Source organism: Melopsittacus undulatus, chromosome Z (assembly GCF_012275295.1).
Source record: "Melopsittacus undulatus isolate bMelUnd1 chromosome Z, bMelUnd1.mat.Z, whole genome shotgun sequence".
Classification (NCBI taxonomy): Eukaryota; Metazoa; Chordata; class Aves; order Psittaciformes; family Psittaculidae; genus Melopsittacus; species Melopsittacus undulatus.
Window position 1 is genome coordinate 72,307,149 of NC_047557.1, and position 17,649 is coordinate 72,324,797.

General features: G+C 43.6%; 1 protein-coding gene across 1 annotated transcript; it reads left to right on the plus strand.

Moving 5' to 3' along the window:
* The first annotated feature begins 804 nt into the window (after window positions 1-804).
* On the plus strand, window positions 805-13,730 carry CLTA (clathrin light chain A). The gene is made up of 5 exons (XM_005143437.3): window positions 805-1,056; window positions 7,437-7,474; window positions 8,502-8,619; window positions 9,593-9,704; window positions 13,280-13,730. The coding sequence occupies exons 1-5, from the start codon at window positions 849-851 to the stop codon at window positions 13,449-13,451; spliced, it is 648 nt and encodes a 215-aa protein (XP_005143494.1). The 5' UTR covers window positions 805-848; the 3' UTR covers window positions 13,452-13,730.
* Window positions 13,731-17,649: the final 3,919 nt, after the last annotated feature.

Genomic DNA, 17,649 nt, shown 5'->3' on the forward strand with positions numbered 1-17,649 from the left:
ATCATCAAAACAGAGTTAATGAATCAGTGGATTTTATCTTTGCATCAAAAAAATAGTAACATTAAGTTTCCCATTCTGATGGAACACACATAACACTTTTCCTGGGCCATCTGCAAACCTGTAATACTGCTTATATTTCATATGCCTTCCTCCTATCCTGCAACCTTAAGACAAGTAAGTAACTAGATTTGCTTTTCATTTTAATTCATAATATTCCGTTTGTGTTTGTGGCACTTAGTGATCAGAAGTCCCCCATGGGGCTGAGAGCCATTGGATGGGCAGAAGAGAAGGCTGTCATCCAAAAGCCAACGTTCACAGTTAGAGGGAAGCCGTGACATAGTCCAACTTTGTTTACATGTGAGGACAGCAGAGTGAATTTGTCAGACGAGGTGATGGGACAAGGCTATTGGGTTTCTGTGAGTGCAACATGTAGCTTGTGACGATGTTTCGTGTTTCCCGTTGTTACAGATCGCGCCCTTCTGTTGTTACTGCTGGTACTCTGAGCCCTTCGGTTTCCCTGTGCTGTACAAGATCACTTAATATAAATGACCTTACTGTGTTCCTCCTGGAAGGCAAACCTGCGGGAAAGCCGCCCTCCCGCCTGCCAGAAATCGCGCCCACCCCAGCCTAGCTACTCCCCGCGTCCAGCTGCGCTACTGGTGCTGATTGACTCAAGACCAAGGCATAGAGCATGAAGTACCGTTATCCCCGCCTCCGCTGCTCACTGATTGGCTCTGCCGCGGCGGTGCTCGACTCTGATAGGAGCTGGCCGGTCTCCCGCCCCTTTCGCGCTGGTTTGTCGAGCTGCAGGGGCGCGGGAGCTGCCATTCTTGCTTAGTGTCGCCGCCATGGCAGAGCTGGAGTTCGTGGGCAGTCAGCAGCAGACTGTGGCTGCCGGTAACGGGGTTTTGGAAGGCATCGAGGAGGATCCTGCTGCCGCCTTCCTGGCGCAGCAGGAAAACGAGATCGCGGGCATCGAGAATGACGAGGGCTACAACATCCTGGAGAACGGCGAGGTGCCGGCGGAGCTGCAGGTCCCGGAGGGCCTGGACCCGGGTACAGCGGGCGACTGGGAGGGGAGTGGTCCCGGGCCTGGTACCACGGCTCCGCAGTGTCTCTGCTCCCGTGGAGGCGCCGCGGCTGGCGGCGCACTCGCTCCGAGCAGGAGAGCGGCGCATGCTCCTGGGTTGCTGGGCCGTGCAGCGGTGTGCTGTGTGCCGGACACCCTAGCGCCCGCGGGTGGGGGGAGTTATGGCTTCTAACAGGCGCTTCTGGAAGATCTTACAGGAGCGCCCCAGGGCTCAGGTTCCCCGAAGTGTGGAGAGCACTGCTGGGTAACTGATCCAGGGGTACCTGAAACTAAGCAGGGTAAGTCATGATGTGTTCTGCCACTTGCGTTTCTGGCTTCGAAGGCAGTGATCGTAGAGTTAAAGTATGCTAGCAATGGAGCTAAAGTTTACTAGGGCTCTAGCCTTTGTTCCTGGGCAACCTTTGTACTGAATGTGAGAAGACTAACACTTGCATTCAGAGGAGGGTATGTTGGGAGCTGGAGGCTAGTCTAACAGACTATCTACAGTAGCCCTGTCTGGATACTTGTGATTACATAGGATTTAGGGTTTTTAACTGAAGTAGAAAGGAATCGTGAATGTAGGATGGCACTGCACTTAACTGTGTTTCAACAGTCTTGGAAGACTGCTTGTGCTTGTCACTGGTCCATAAGAATGTGTCTGCTCTTGTGACATTCCTTTGTCACTTTGGGAAGATGCCACTCTTCTTCAGACTAAGTTGAGTATCTTTGCTTCCCAGCTCACTGTTGGAACATCTTTGGAATTAAGTCTTCATTATTCAACTTGATTTCTGATATTCTGTCATATCTTAATGTATGAGGATGTGGGTTCATAGTATCCTTTGGAATAAAGCCCAACTAGATAAACTGACAAACTGCTGCTTTCAGTGCTTATTCCGTGCTAGCGTAGCCCTTAGTCAGCTCCTTCATGGAGTTCAGATACACAGACTACGTGCTTACTGTAAAAAGAGTGCAGTGGAATAACTTGCGGAAGTGCTGGAACATGAGGATTTATTTATAGAATCACAGAATCAAATCAGGTTGGAGAAGACCTTCATGATCATCAGTCCAACCATTCCCCTGGGGCTTCTAAGTCCACCACTAAACCATGTCACTAAGGATCCATGTACATGGTTTGTGAACGCTTCCAGGAATGCTGGTTCTACCACTGCCCTGGGCAGCCTGTTCCAATGCCTGACCACCCTTTCAGGGAAGAAATTGTCCCTAATATCCACCCTAAACCTCCCCTGGCACAGCTTGTTATTAGAACACATCCTGATTTGGTATCACACATGGCTTCTGTTTTCTGTGTATACTGCAGAAACAGGCACAGTGAATGCTTCCCCTCCTGCTTTAGGAGGCATCAGACAAACATTATGCACTGGACAGTCTTTAGGTTCTAAACAGACTCTAAAACATTAAAGTAGCTGTTTAAGGACTAATTTATTTGGAGAAAGTTCTGTCATTGGCCTTTTTTACAGGTTATAAGAACCAGCTAAATCTATATCTTTGTGCGTGCAGTGTGGCTGAGGAGAATGATTTTTTGAAAAAAAAAAAGTTATTAAACTCTTCTAGATTGGCTTAATATGTAAAAGCAGTTCTTAAGCTGCTTCTCAAGGTCTTTTACTCAAGTTGCAGAAGTTCAGGTGACATGTTAATTGGAGAACTTTCTAGAGAAAGAGTGCCATAAAACAGTATAATATGATCTCAGGATTTGGGAAGTGAGGATGTGATCTGTATGTCACCTTGCTTTCTTGTATGCACTGGGGTCACATGCTCTGAGCTGTCCCAGAGGCATAGCAGGTTGTGTTGTGGGTTTTGGTGATCCCATTTGTTAGTAGAACGTCCACTTTCTGATTGTTGGATACTGTTCTTGTTCTCACACCCTCCTTGATAGTGTGGACTGCAGCTGTGCAAATGTACTGGGTCAGGCATGGTGACATGATATAAAGACTTGTTTTGCCATTTGTGTTTGAGATTTCTTATCATCTGATCAACATCTGAACAAATAGCCCAGACAGCTTTAGTCTCTAGTGCATATTAGTTCATTAAACTGTATTGTAATTCCGTTAATCTTTAAGCATTATGATCAGGGATTTGTGGATTTACTTTTTTTAACCATAACCTTTTTAACTCCTTATTCACAGGTCTGTTGGATGTGTTTTTTTCTAAATACTGGCCCAGAAGTCCTAACTCAGGCAACTCTTAACTGAAGTTTGAAAATCTTAACCTCAAATATTATGAGAAGCAGTCATGAACTTCCTGAAATACACTTTTAAGAAACGTGGTGCCTCATACAACACACACTTTTTAAACTGCAGCCTCTTAAAGAATAGACATGTACATGGACAATAGTGGACTTCATGAACTGTTAATATCAGGAAACTGATGTTTGTGTATATTTCTGCTCATGGCAGTGGTGGGTACTGGGTGAGTATGGGGTTAATGGCAGAATATTGCCATGCTCATGTGTCTCACCCAGCATCACTTCATACTGCCATGGTCAGCGTTGGAATACAGGCCTGAACCAGTTGGATGTTTATGGTGATGTAGCCATCTTGTTGACATGAAAACTAATATAATTTCCCTTGAAGGATGAACCAGAATCAATCACTGCTTCAGAAAACGGGAATACAGTACCATTGCCTACTTATTAGTAACTTGGTCTTTTATGAGATTTTCTTTTGGTGATGAATCAATGCCTGTGTTTATCTACAGTGAAATTCCTCAAGTCTCCCCAGTCTGACAGTACTACATCTTCATGTTATACAGCAGTTCACTTGCTGTGTCCTCTGAGCAGGAGAGAATGAGTTCAGGTAGAAGTGCTGTTGCTTCTAGAACCAGTATGTCAATACAAAAACCTTGTGACAGCTTGTCAAATAGCATCTGAAGGAGAAAAACATTCAAAGTTTCTTAACATGGCTATCTAAACAAAATCTTTGGGTTAGATTTTTCTTTTCTCATCTCTTATGGATGAGAGGTACTTGAAGAATGATTTGTGCCCAGAACAAAAACGATGACAAACTAGACTTTGAGTGGTGAAGTTACTCAACCTTATGCCAGAATATGTGAAACTTGGTTATGTTCTTCTTTTGTTTCTACTGTAGCTACTAGTTCACTCAAAGTAGCAGTGAAGGAGTACTTACTATTTAAAAGAAATACTGAAAGTAGCTCATAAAAATACTTTTATTTTAAACTAACATAAGAAAAATGTGTCAGTCCTTTAACTGTGAGGACTGTGTGGTCATACTGAAGCTTATTTCTCCTGCATAAGGATATTGTCCAAAGTACAGATGGATAGGAAGACTTCAGGAGGATCTAATCAATGTGTTAGGAAGTGGTTGGACTCATGTTAGAAGAGCTACCTCTGCAAAGTCCAGCTTCTGTCCTGATAGCTGTTGTCTTTTTTGCATTAAGAGTAAGGCTTCAGAGAGACTAGTTAATAAGTCAAGCAAAAGTCCTTATATGCCAGGTAGTACTGAGTCTGGTATTAATGCAGGTAGTTGCCTTCAGAGCAGTTGGTAATTGTTATGATAAGCCTCTGAAGCCATACTTTTATTTGTAGTACTGAAGTGACCAACCTCTTACTGTATTTCTGCAGCCTGCCCAGCCCTTCCTTTGGTAAGTTATGGTATGTGTGAAGGGCAGTGACTCTACCTGTCTGTTTCTGACAAGCTGTGCTGTTGTTTCTTTCCTGTAAATGTAAGGTCACTGATACGGTTTATCCTCTCCAGACCTTTTGAGACTCTAAACTATCTGGGTGGCTGTATGGGAGTTTTTTATTATGCTATTGTCTCTCAGCATGTGTTAGAGCTGTAGATGGTTGAACATGTTCTTTGAAACAGTATCCTTGGAAATAAAGCTTTATCTTAAGTTCAGAAGTGAACACCAAGGAACATGGATCATTACTAAGTACAATGTGCAGTGTTAATTTCAGGAGCTTCAAGATGCAATGCTGTGATGGACCAGGATGGACTCTGAGGCCAGTAAAGAGTGCACGTTATTTATGGCTGATGAAAACATGAGGACAGCAGCAACAGTATTAGGCTTTTTCTTTTTTTGTGGGGGGGTCAGATATGAAATAACATACTTCTGTGGACAAAGAAATTTGACACGCACCCAGCATTTTGAAGGCTGGGAAGCAGACAGATTTTCTAGACTTCATCCTGAATTATACAGGCAGTGAGAATGGAGAGCTGAAATGAGAGAAGGTCTGGCTGTTGGTCTTGTTCCAGTTAGCATGCTTGTGACTCCATTTCCTCTTCTGCTGGTGTTACGCTCTGTCAGCATGCTGACTCCGCGTCTTAATCACTAGTTCTGGAGAGCTCAGAACAGACGGGAAGCTTGTTTTAGTGATAGTTTTAATGCTCCTAACGTGAGTGCTCTCTGGAAACACTTTGTGCCACTTAGCTGCTGTTTCTATGCAAAAGAAAAGCAACCCAAAGACAAGCACGTGTTTTACCTCAGTTACAGTCCTCAGTAGACGACCGGCCAGAGTGCTGAAACCTTAATGCCTGGGTTTTGGTGTAACAGAAAAACTTGGTTATATTCTCACAGGTTTTAGAAGAATCTTCAAGGCTCAACCCTTTCACCTGGCTGGTGAGCCAGTGCTTCCAAAGGAGTCTGTCTCATGAAAAAACTGCCTTTCCCCTGGAGATGAGAACTCCATGTATTAAAAAGCTAGCATCTGTTGGAAGTTGTTCGGACCATCAGACTGGACAACACAAGTTCAAGACTATGTGTGAACTACTCTCTGCTCTTCCAGGGCAGGCAGAGTAGGCATCTGGCTTATCCAAGCTGTTAGTATGAGTCTGAGTTGCAGGTGTTGGCTTGGCTTTTAATTTCAGCCCTGTCAAGACAAGGTGAACAGCCACAGCGTGTGCCTGTAGTGCAGATGGGATTAAATTGAAGGACAGTGAAGTGTGAGCATGTTTTCTCTGTGGGCTTTAGTCTTCATAAGCTTGTTTAGCAGAACTGTAACTGCCCAGGTCAGAGTTTGTTTAGTGATCTCTACAAAGCAGCTACCACCTTTCAGATAATAGGAGTCCAGATTCTCATGAAAAGGTTTTTTTTTTTTTGGTTGGTTTTGGGGGGGGGGTTATTTTCTTCTTGTTGTTTTTGGTTGGGCTTTTTTTTTTTTTTTTGTTAACTGGAATCTTCCCCTACAGAAGTTACTAGCTATGGTCTTGGAGACTAGTGTCTTCCAATTTAGCTGCCAGGTTTGAACTGATGACTTTACAGTCCTCTGCTTAATACAGTTAATGACTGCTATTCAGGGCTCAGGGATAAGGGCTTCATAATACCTGTCTACTTCCCTGATAAATGAGCATGAAGAGCTTCCAGTGTGCCACTAACACCACTTATGGGAAACTAGGGCCTACATAGCCACAAAGGAATAGAGGATACAGCAGCATAATGCTGTTAGGTAAATTAGCTATCTTATTTAAGATGGCAAAATAACTTGATTTTTCTGTTTACTATTGGGTTACTTAACAGGGCAGAGACACTTCTGTGTGTTAAGTTTTATCTATGGTGGCTTTATGGGTGAAACAAACATAGTAACAGACTTGTATCATGCAGGCAGGTGTTATATAGCACTGTTCCAGAGAAATACTTTGTTGAGATTTAGCAGTTCTTGAAAATCTTGGTGTGTTTTGTGTAGTCTGGAGATTTAGTTTCACACACTCAAACATTTGCCTCGTATCTGAGATGTGTTCCCTATGGCTGTGTTTTAATAACATGAAATTGTAGGGTTCTGTGGCAAGGATTTCTAGCTGATGTTCATGAGGTTCTGCTGCTGGTGTGGCTTCAGAGAGAATAATGCTGCAGCAGGAACCTATCAAACATGTCAGTTGTCACATAAGGTGACTTTGCTAGGAGTGTACATCTTCTGAGCTGATTATGAATTAGGAGGTAACCAGGCTAGGATGAGAATTACCAAGTGTTGGCTGCAGGATATTTAATCTTCCAGGTAGAGACTAAAGCAGTAAGTTGCACTTCTTGCCTTGTAAACAGTTGTCTAGGAGTCAGCTTCTGAGACAGGGAGAAGAAAGTGGGAGGAACTAACTGTATGCTGTCTGTGGCAGCTTGTCAGCAGTATCAGCAATGCTGTTTAGATAGTCTGAAGCATGATCTCATGGTGAAGAAATGACACTGTGTTGCTGGTTCTGCAAAATAATGGCTCACTTAGTTTCTTGTGCCAGAAAAGCGCAAAGATAAGGAAGTGTCCCTGCAGGTCATCAAGTAACACCTGTTTGCAAACACCCATGTTAGATGCTCCAGTAAAGCTTTCCATACAAGTTATTGAAATCAGTAAATCTGGCTGTTCTGTCTTTTCTCAAATGGCTAAACTACAGTAACTTCTTTACAGGTGCTGTTGACAGAGTGGTTAATGGAGAAGTCTATCAGGTAAGATAGAATTATTATCTGCTGTTCTACTCTGAGAACTTTACCTTAATCTAGACTATTACTTTGAGTTTCTTGTCGGTACTGTACGCTTAATCTCATCTCTGACAAGGAACTTCTGTCCTCATAACTCATTTCTTAAAGCTGTTAATATACCTCTCCTCTGAACTTAGAGGCAACTTAAAGCAGCAGTCTGTTTTGAATTATGGCTTAATAGGATGTAGCTGTAAGCAGACTGACAGGCTCTGTGGTATGACATAACACTGACTTGCCACTGGCTAGTAAGCTGAAACATGCTCTGTCTTCCTAGTTTAAAGCAGAGTTTTCTCAATTACTTGTTCTTTAAAGATAACTTTTTTTGTCATGTCAAGATTTCTCTTATAAGGATTTGACTGAAAACATACAGTTCTTCGTGACATGGAATTTCATGAAATTAAGCTGCTGGATAAATAGCTCAACTAGCACGTTAGTCAGCCATACTAATAACAAAGGGTGGAGATTACAGGATCGTAGAATGGTTGGGGATGGAAAGGATGCAATCCAAATTCTGTCATGTCTTTTAAGGACATTGGCTTTTAGTATGAGTAAGTTCATAAATGTCTCTGGGGCAGACAAATAAGTTACAGAGAACATTTTAAACTTCTATGTGTAAACCAGTAGCAAAATAAAAAGACTACTTTCACAGCAAATATTTAAGGTGAAACAAACTGGGGGATCTCTAGGTGCTACATGGCACAGTGTGGTGCTCGGCATTTTCTTCTGCTTTCTTCACTTACAGAGTTCTGACACAGTGTGGCTTCCCTGTCAGCTTGAACTTCTGTTTGAGCCCTGATTGCTAGAGGCAGTCCTGTATTAATGTGGTTCTATCCTGCTGTAATCTGGTCAGACCTTTTTGTTGTTAAATGTGGTATCACATCGGATGAATGTGTTATGTGCTCAGTTTAAGTAGAGTCCAATTTTATGTAGTTTCCAGATGGTTGAAATATTCAGTCATCATGTATAAACTACATTGCTATTCCCTCTCTTTAAGGAGAGTAATGGTACAAATGACTCCTCTGCTGCCACGTGCCAGGTAGATGGACTGCAGTCAGAGCCAGAGAGCATTCGTAAGTGGAGAGATGAGCAAAAGGAGCGCCTGGAGCAACTTGGTAAGGAGGGAGATTGTTGCAGTAATGTTCTTGCTTGTGTATAACTTAAAGGCAGCTTTTTCAGCAGCAGAATTCTCAACCGTTCTTCCAGCTCTTGGGAACTGAAAACTACTTCTTGAGGTTGAGCAGCAGATCTGGATAAGTCTTCTAGGAAGCAGATTTAGTACTAATGTACGAGTTAGCAAGGAAGTGGCTTCCTGAACCTTAAGAGCGTTCTTGTAGCCTGCCCTTTACATACAAATAAACTGACAGAAAATAAACAGCTTTCACCAGCAGAAAAGAGTGAATGAATACTGCAGCCACTTTCCTTTTTTTCAAAGGATAAAGATTGCTCATTTTGTAATACCGAAGCTGTCACTTGTCACCCAGACCTTAAGCTAAGAGCTAAGCAGTGGACTGGGAGCTAAACAGCTGTCAAATGCAGTGATATCTGCCTGTGGACAGCTTCTAAGAGCCTATGAACTCTTATACTTTCCACTTAAATTAGCAAGAAGGCAGTATGATTCTTGAAAGATCTTACCCTGTTGCTCCTCTTCTGAGCTAGTTACAGCAGAAGAGCTTGTCCTGACTTGTAAGCTGGGTGTAGAAGAGTGCTGAGTGCCAGGCTCATTTGCTTTGTCTAAGCATATAGGTTTTACTGAACTTTGTTCTACCACTAGTACAGCGAGGTGACTGTTTCTGGTTGTAAACAGTTTGCAGGCCAACAGACCCACTGGACCTGAATTAGTCTGCAAACGTGTATCCTAAACTGAAGTGGACTGTCCTGGCTAAGCAGTGCAGGCATTCTATTTAGCTAATTCTCTGAATGTTCATGGTATTCAGAGTCCTCATGGCCTACATCAGGAGATCTCCTAACTTTTGTCTGAGTAGATCAAGCAACTGTCTGCACTAGAGTGCATGTTGAGCCATCAGCTAAGATGTTAGTGAGATACAGTGGGAGCAAATAGGACTGACAAAGTAATTAAACTTTCAGATGCGAACTCACGAAAGCAGGAAGCAGAATGGAAAGAGAAAGCAATAAAGGAGTTGGAGGAGTGGTATGCAAGACAAGAGGAAAAGCTCCAGAAAACAAAAGCCAGCAACAGGTAAGATTGCTCTGGTCATCTGAAGAATTATGGTACTGGGCATGAGAGCAATGCAGAGTGAGAGTAGTTCTAGTATGTTCTATGGCATCAGTCCTTCAGACCATTAAAATAACCTCTTCTACTAAGAAATGGGTCTCTGGTAGTAGACCATCTTTTTAGGTTTTCTTATCTAGATTACATATCCCAAGAATACCAAAAGAGAGCAGTAAGATAATGAACCAGAATTACTGAAGATCCTTTAAGATACAAGTTTGAATGTGGTGAGAAAAAGTTTTAATCTATTCACTTGTTGCATGCTCCTAGCTGCACAGTGACTGTAATTACTTGCCTTGGGACTTGCAATCTTATTTGCTGTCAGTAGAATACATGAAAGTGGCCTTATAGTTAGTCTTTGCTACAGATTATTTCAATATCTTAAAACCTTTGGCTGCTCCTTTTGGAAACATTTGAGAAATAATCTGGCTCAGTTCTGCTAGTGAAGAACTAAATGCTGACTCTGCCTAGGTTGGGTTTGAATTGTGCACTTCAAACCCAACCTGGCAGAAACTAATGACTGGGGCAAAAGCTAATGACTACTAGTATGGTAAGCACTTAGATTTTTCTTAGAAGGTTCCCTTTGGGATTTTGACTTCAAGCTACATAAAGGTAAATATGATGGTACTGACTTAATACCACTTAGGTCTCTCCTTCTGACTCAGGGTTACTAGTGTCACTCTATCCAGGCAGTCATTGGGACTGCTTTATGCTTTGGGAACCTACAGATTTCAAGATTGTTTTATTGAACTGCTATTTTTCTTACCAAAATGAACAGCAGGTGAGTAGAGTCCTGGGTAGACTCTGCTTTCTACAGAAGTCTGGATTTGACATGTCCATTCACTGAAGTGTAGTCTATTGGTTGGGCCAAAAAAGGGAACAGGATTGGCACTGTTCTAGCTGGTGGCCTGAGCTTATGATGCCCCCATGACTTTATTATGGCCAGTGTTTGAGTGTGGATATACCTTCTGGAGCAGAGTCCACAAGTGTTGCACAGGAGTGTTTGGCATTCGCATCTGTCATAATGTAGGTCCCATCCATTGGAAGCAGCCTAACGCAGACCCTGGGACTCTAGTCCTAAACTAGCTGGTCCCAACTTGTGGGATGTAGCAGAGCTTTTGTGTGCCCCTCTGAGGCAGGGGCTTAACGGATACATTGCCTGTAATAGCTGCTTTTCTGTAGTAAGTCTTGGTGAAACAAGGTTAAAGTGATTGTTAAAACTGACTTCAGCTCTGTTCTGTACTTCTCATCCTTATCTCTTTTCTCCTGCCTGCTTGCCTGCCTGTTGGACTACTTGCTACCTAGGGTGGCAGATGAAGCTTTCTACAAACAACCCTTCGCTGACGTGATTGGTTATGTGTATGTTGCTTAACTACTAATTCTGTTTTGCTAGTCAACTAGGCAATGAGGATGATCAGAAATAGTGCTGAATGCCTGAGGGTGACTGCTTCATTACTTCAAGGCAGTATAAGCCATTAAACAGCCTTTACTTTTTGGACTGACTCTGATCTGCAGTTTTCCTGTCTATGCAATGTACAACAGCCAGCACTTTCAGATGAAGTCATGTAGTTCGCATACCACTGGAATTTTGGTGATGGCTTTGTTGGTCTTCAGGTGTAGGGGTTTGCAGTTGTTTCCAGGCCAGTGAACACTGCTTACAAGATGCTTTGCTGGGTGTGTGGGTTAGTGTCTGTAGTCTCACATGGGCTCTTTACTTAGCTCTAATAACTTCCAGAAAGCAATACAATGTTTAATTGTATTCTTTGTAACAGCCACTGTGCTCATTTGCCTACATAATCAGGAAAACATTCAAGCCATGCTTGCACATAAAGCTCCACAACTCAAGGAAAGTAGAATGGAATTGCCTGCCATAAATCAGATTAGAAGAGGTATGTGCATATAGGAATAGGATACTGTGAGAGCGCATGTGAAAAGTACAAGCAAATGGTATTTCAAAATCAGCATTAGCTGCTGGGAGAACATTTAGAAGCAGCTCTGTAGGGATTTTGCCAGCCGAATGTATCAATGGGAATGCAGCCATGACTATGCTAGCTTCTGTGGGATGGAAAAATAGCAGTGTTCATTGGCTTGTTTTAATTTCTTCTCGCAGTTTATAGACTTGAATTAAAAGATAGCCATGTCACAGATTCTAAGGTGGCTCCTTTAAAAGCTGTATTGGTGAGTAATGATGTGGCTTTGAGTACACCAATACTGATGGTCCAGTGTGGAATTCATTACTGGATGTAAAACAAGACTTTTGAAATGATGGATTTACAGGTGGTGTTTGATTTTCTGAATTCTCCTGGAGTTGATTTTGATAGATTTTTTTCCCGGTAAACCCCCTTATTCTCATATATCCAACTAAGTTGTGCAGTGAGAGTGCTGCATAAAACAGGCAGCCTGTTTCCTGAATGTAGGCTAAGCTACTGGTGCATGTTCATCCAGCTGATCATCTTCATTCTCATTTTCTGTATCTGACTTAAACTTTCTCTCCTTGTTTCTTTTCTTCTCTTCACCTTTAAGCACAAACATAAATCATCCTTGCTACAGCCTAGAACAGTTAAGTAAAAAAAATCTTCGCTGCCCCCTAAAAGTGTCATGTCACATAAAATAGCAGTGTCATAGTGACCCTTGTCTTCAGTGGTGTCTGTAACCTCATCCCTGTGAATAGTGCTCATGGGAGCGTCATCTTCACTGCTTTCTCTGTACTGCTTGTTGGAGTAGATGGATTTGGTTTGATCTCTTGATGCGTTACTGCTCTTGCACTCAGACAACTGACAGGGCCCTGGAGTTCATGTATACTTGATGCTGGAATGTTACCCCTGCATTGAAGCAATGCTGCTGGCAGCATAGCAATGACAAAAGGATGCAGCTGGGAAGACACTGGCACTAACCTGGATGTTATGTACAAAGCCTCTTTAGAGTCTCCTTAGGGTGAGAGCTCCTGTAGGCTGACTCCAGAGTCATCCCCTCTACTAAGGTATGCATTAGGCTATAGCACCCACAAGCATGGGACTTAATTAAGTTCCTTTTGATTCATGCTGCTTCGCTACAGCACTGGGAGTCATCAGCAGATAGTTTTATGATGGCCTGTAGGTCTTGGGGCTTATGTAAACCCTCAAATGGGATCTATTTTTACTTGCAACGAGTTGTAAATTTCTATTTGGCAAGTGTCCAGTGTAAGCTGTCAGATGGCAAAGGCTTAACTAGTTAAGACTTGGGTGTTTCTCCATAAATAAAATGCCTACACAGGGGTATGTTACTGCCTGGCAGTTTGTGTGGTGACTCAGTAATGATGCTTAGAACCAAACACCTGTATTCCAACATTTGACACAGCAATCTCTGCTTGTGCACAGAACACTACTGCAATGTACTTTCATTTCCAGTGTTAGGGCAGTGGGAGCTTAAGTGGCCATAATGTCCACCAGCAGCTGCCAGGTCACATTTCTTATGAAACATGCTGAAAGAAACTGCATCCTGTAAGAGGGAAGGAGTGCCTTCTGTGCTGGACATTAACACAAGGTGCATTGCATTGCTTTTAGGGCAGCTGAAGAAGCCTTTGTGAATGATGCAGAAGACATTTTTCCGGGCACTGAGTGGGAACGTGTGGCTCAGCTCTGTGACTTTAATCCCAAGTCTAGTAAGCAGGCAAAAGATGTGTCCCGCATGCGTTCAGTCCTCATCTCACTCAAGCAGGCTCCGCTGGTTCGCTGAAGGAGAGCATGATGGAAACACTACAAATGCAATATTGTAACCTTACTCAGAGAAGCTACGTTTGCAGTAATTGGTTTAATTGTTTCAATTTTATTATTTTTTTTGGACCAAACATCATCATGTATCTAGAGCTGATCATTGTTTGATTGCATGTTCTTCCTCGTGTTTCGTTTCTGTGTCTGAAATGGCAGAACCTCCAAAACTCTAGTCTCTGTGCGGTTGTGCACAGAGATGTCACTTCCCACATTACTGATATTAAAGATCTTTTAAACAGCAAAATGTGTTGACTTCGAGTGAATTAAGATCTGCTCCCTTTTGACAGGAGGTGTTTGAATTGAATGCGCAGACATTTATTTCATTTGGTTTCAGACATTTATTTCAGCTGATTTCACCTTGCTGCTGACTGTCCAGCCAGCAATGTTCGTCTCCGGAGGCTGTCCTGCATGTCTCTATAAGCTTCCCTAAAGCTCTTGAGAGCTTTAGTTTAAAAACTGATTCTCCATCCAATTTATCCCCCAAGATGTAAGCTGTAAGAAACTGGAACAGCGGGCTGGTTAAGGAGCTTATCTCACTTGTAGTGGAACTGAGGATAATGTCTTCCTCAGGTAAGCAGTCCTGTGTAGTTTCCTGCTGTCACTGCAGGTGCACATCTTAAGCTGGAAATACACTACAAGGCACTGAGCAGTTAAAGGCCTTTGACAATTCTACTGCATGTTCTGTTGTGTCATGTGCCCAGTGCTGGCTTCATACTCAAAGTCCTGCTGTGCAGAGGCTGTCTGGGTGTTTCTGAACTGTGTCCTTGTCCTTACTGACTCTTGCAGACACTTTGTCCCAATAAGATGGTGGACTGGAGATTTGGAGAGTGAGAGGAGGGAAGACTTAAACTTACTACTCCTTATTTACTGGCTTGGAGCTCTGTCTGCCAAGGTGGTTAAATTTTGAAACAAACTGATCCAGAAAATCTGTTCTGCTGCTTCCTAGGCTTTCTAATGTCACCCAGCATTCACAGGGACTGTGTTCTAGCCTTGCTCTGGTTAGACTCGCCTTAGCTGCTTATCTTGTAAGAGTAGTCTGTTCAGTCTCATAGGCTGTATTAGTGGTGATAAATGACATCATGTCAAGTCAGTGACCAGTCACTAGTGGTGTCTCCCAGGGCTCAGTACAGGGGCTGGTGTTCAGTATCTTCATTGGTGATCTGGATGAGGGGATCAAGTGCACCTTCAGTAAATTTACAGATGACACCAAATTGGCCAGGAGTGTTGAGCAGCTGGAGGACAGGAAAGCTCTGCAGGGGGATCTGGACAGGCTGTATCACAGGACTGTGTGAGGTTCAACAACACAAATTGCCAGGTCCTGCACTTGAGCCAGAACAACCCCTGCAATGCTCCAGGCTTGGGGAAGAGTGACTGGAAATCTGCTCAGCAGAATAGGACCTGGGGGTGCAGATTGATGGCTGCTGAACATGAGGCAGCTTGAGCCCAGGCATCCAAGAGGTCCAATGGCATCCTGGCCTGTATCAGCAATAGTGTGGCCAGCAGAGCCAGGGCAGTGAACATCTCCCTGCACTGGTGAGGCTGCACCTCGAATCCTGTGTTCAGTTCTGGTCCCCTCACTGCAAAAGAGACATGGAGGTGCTGGAGCGGGTCCAGAGAAGGGCAACAGAGCTGGTAAGGGCTTGGAGCACAAGTCTGATGGGGAACAGCTGAGGGATCTGGAGGTGTTTAGTCTGGAGAAGAGAAGTCTCAGGGGGGACCTTATCGCTCTTTACAACTACCTGAAAGGAGGATGGAGCCAGGAGGTGGCTGGTCTCTTCTCCCAAGGAACAAACAATAGGACAAGAGGAACTGGCCTCAAGCTGTGCCAGGGTAGATTTAGCCTCGATATTAGGAACAATTTTTTTTCCCTGAAAGAGTGGATCAGGCATTGGAACAAGCTGGCCAGAGCAGTGGTAGATTCACTATCCCTGAAGGTATGTGGAAGATGTGTAGACATGATGCTCAGTGGCATTTTTTAATGGTGGACTTGGCAATGGTAGGTACATGGTTTGGCTTGATGATTTCAAAGGTCTTTTCCAGCCTAAGTGATTCTATGATTATTTCACCATTTTTATCAATGACACAGTAGCTTCTCTGGTGTGTTACAGAACTGCTGCAATACCCTTTGTGAAGGTTAATCCAAGCAGTTTGAAGAGGGCTGCAGACGCAGATTTAAACTTGCAAACATACAGGGAGGTGCTCTGCTGCAGCTGTGTCCCTTTGGTGGGTAAGATATTAAATAAATGGTTGCCACTGGGGCTTAAGTAGTAAAGCTCTACCTTGCTGTTGTCTGTGTCTACTGGTGATGAGCTTGTGTTTGCACATATATTCACAAGCTACTGATGAGTGGTGATGAAAATGACAGTAGACCAGACGCCTAGAAGTTGAATCCTGTGGAAGATTAAAGCAGGAAATTTTTTTCTGAACTTCACAGGGATACCACAGGTAAGTTTAACAGGACTGAAGCATAGAGCAAGTAGATGGAATACTGGTGCTCAGTGCTAGCCTTCACCTGGACTGAAAACGTCTTTTTCTGCTCACTCCAAAATTCTGCAAAGGCTTCTAAAATGGTAAATAAAGTCCACTGCATTACATACACAGTGTTTAAACTGTTAATTTGAGTTTACTGGAATTCAAAAGATATAAGAGGGGTTCCTGCACACTGAGTTGTGGAACTTCTCACCACAATTTATCTTGCCAAAAGCATGCTTTTGAGCCGCAATCCAAGAGAATGGGCAGACACTCACGTTGAAGGACAAAGCAATGTTACAGAAGTTAAAGAAGCATTTTGTAAACTGGGTTTGCAGGAGCTAACTGTGCAGGTGGTTTTGTGTACACCATCCGGCTGGGACGCTTCACACAGCTGTGCGGGTAGTGGTTACTTCCTCTAGTTCTTGTGCTGAGAATCTGTAGATTTTTCTCTTCTGCCTTAATTTTATATTCATGTGTGCTAGCTCACTGTCTTCTTCTTACCTCCTGTATCTGTGCTGTTGCAGAGTAACAGGCAAGCTGAGATTAGAAGGGCCCTGTGGGTCATCTGGTCCAATCCCCTCTGCTCAAGCAGGGCCACCACCTAGAGCCATGGGCCCAGGACCACTTCCAGGCAGCTTCTGAAGGTCCTGGAGGGGGGAGACTCCCACCACCTCTGTGAACAACCTGTGCCAGTGCTCAGTCACCCATACACTGTGAAGAAGTGTTTGCTGATGTTGAAGTGGAGCCTCCTATGCTTCAGTCTGTACCAGTTGCCTCTGGTGCTGTCAGTATGCGCCACTGAACAGAATCCGGCTCTGTCGTCTTTGCAGCCTGCCTTTAGGTATTTGTATCCACTGATGAGATCCCCTGGAGCCTTCTCCATGTTGAACATCTCAGCTCTGTCAGCCTGTCCTCACAGGAGAGACATTCCTGTCCCTTTTGTCATCATTGTGGCCCCTTGTTGGACTTTCTCCAGTGTGTCCATGTCTTTGTACTTGAGATGCCCAGCACTCCAGATGTGGTCTCACCAGTAGTGCTGCCTTACTAGTGCTCTACTCAGACCTTCTGTGTCAGAGAATTTAGATACTCAGATATTGTGACACTGTGCAAAAGAATACTCAGCTTTATTTGGGCAAATCCTAGCCCTTTTCTGTGCTTCTGACCACCGACTTGTTTTCTTCAGGAGCAGCATCTGTCATGCTGTGACTTCATGTGACAGTTCTGTGCTACCTCTGGCCTAGCTGACCACACTCACTCCTCTGTCCTTCCCAGTGTTGCTGCTTGTCTCTGTACTATATAGCTGATGCAGAAAACTGCATTAGTGTCAGTGGAATCTGGAAAAAAGACACCCTGGACTGTTCCTGTCCTTCAAACAAACCCCCCCCACTGCATGTGCACCATGATTTCATGCAACACAGGAGAAGCTGGAGACTCCTGAATATGTCCTGGTATAGAACTCACTTTGTTTAGCTTGTGACGGGATGACAGCCAGCAGCAAGTCAGTATGAAGTAATAATGTAGAGAATAGGGGGAATGAGGCAGTCATGGAACCTGAAGATGGTAGTGCTGCATCTTCATCCTCTAAGTTTGAGGAACATGGGCAACAGGTTTAAGTATCCGTAACCCAACATGCTACGTCTTGTCTTGTTTCTTGGTGATGCTTTTTTCTGAGCAGCTGGCAAATAGGGAGA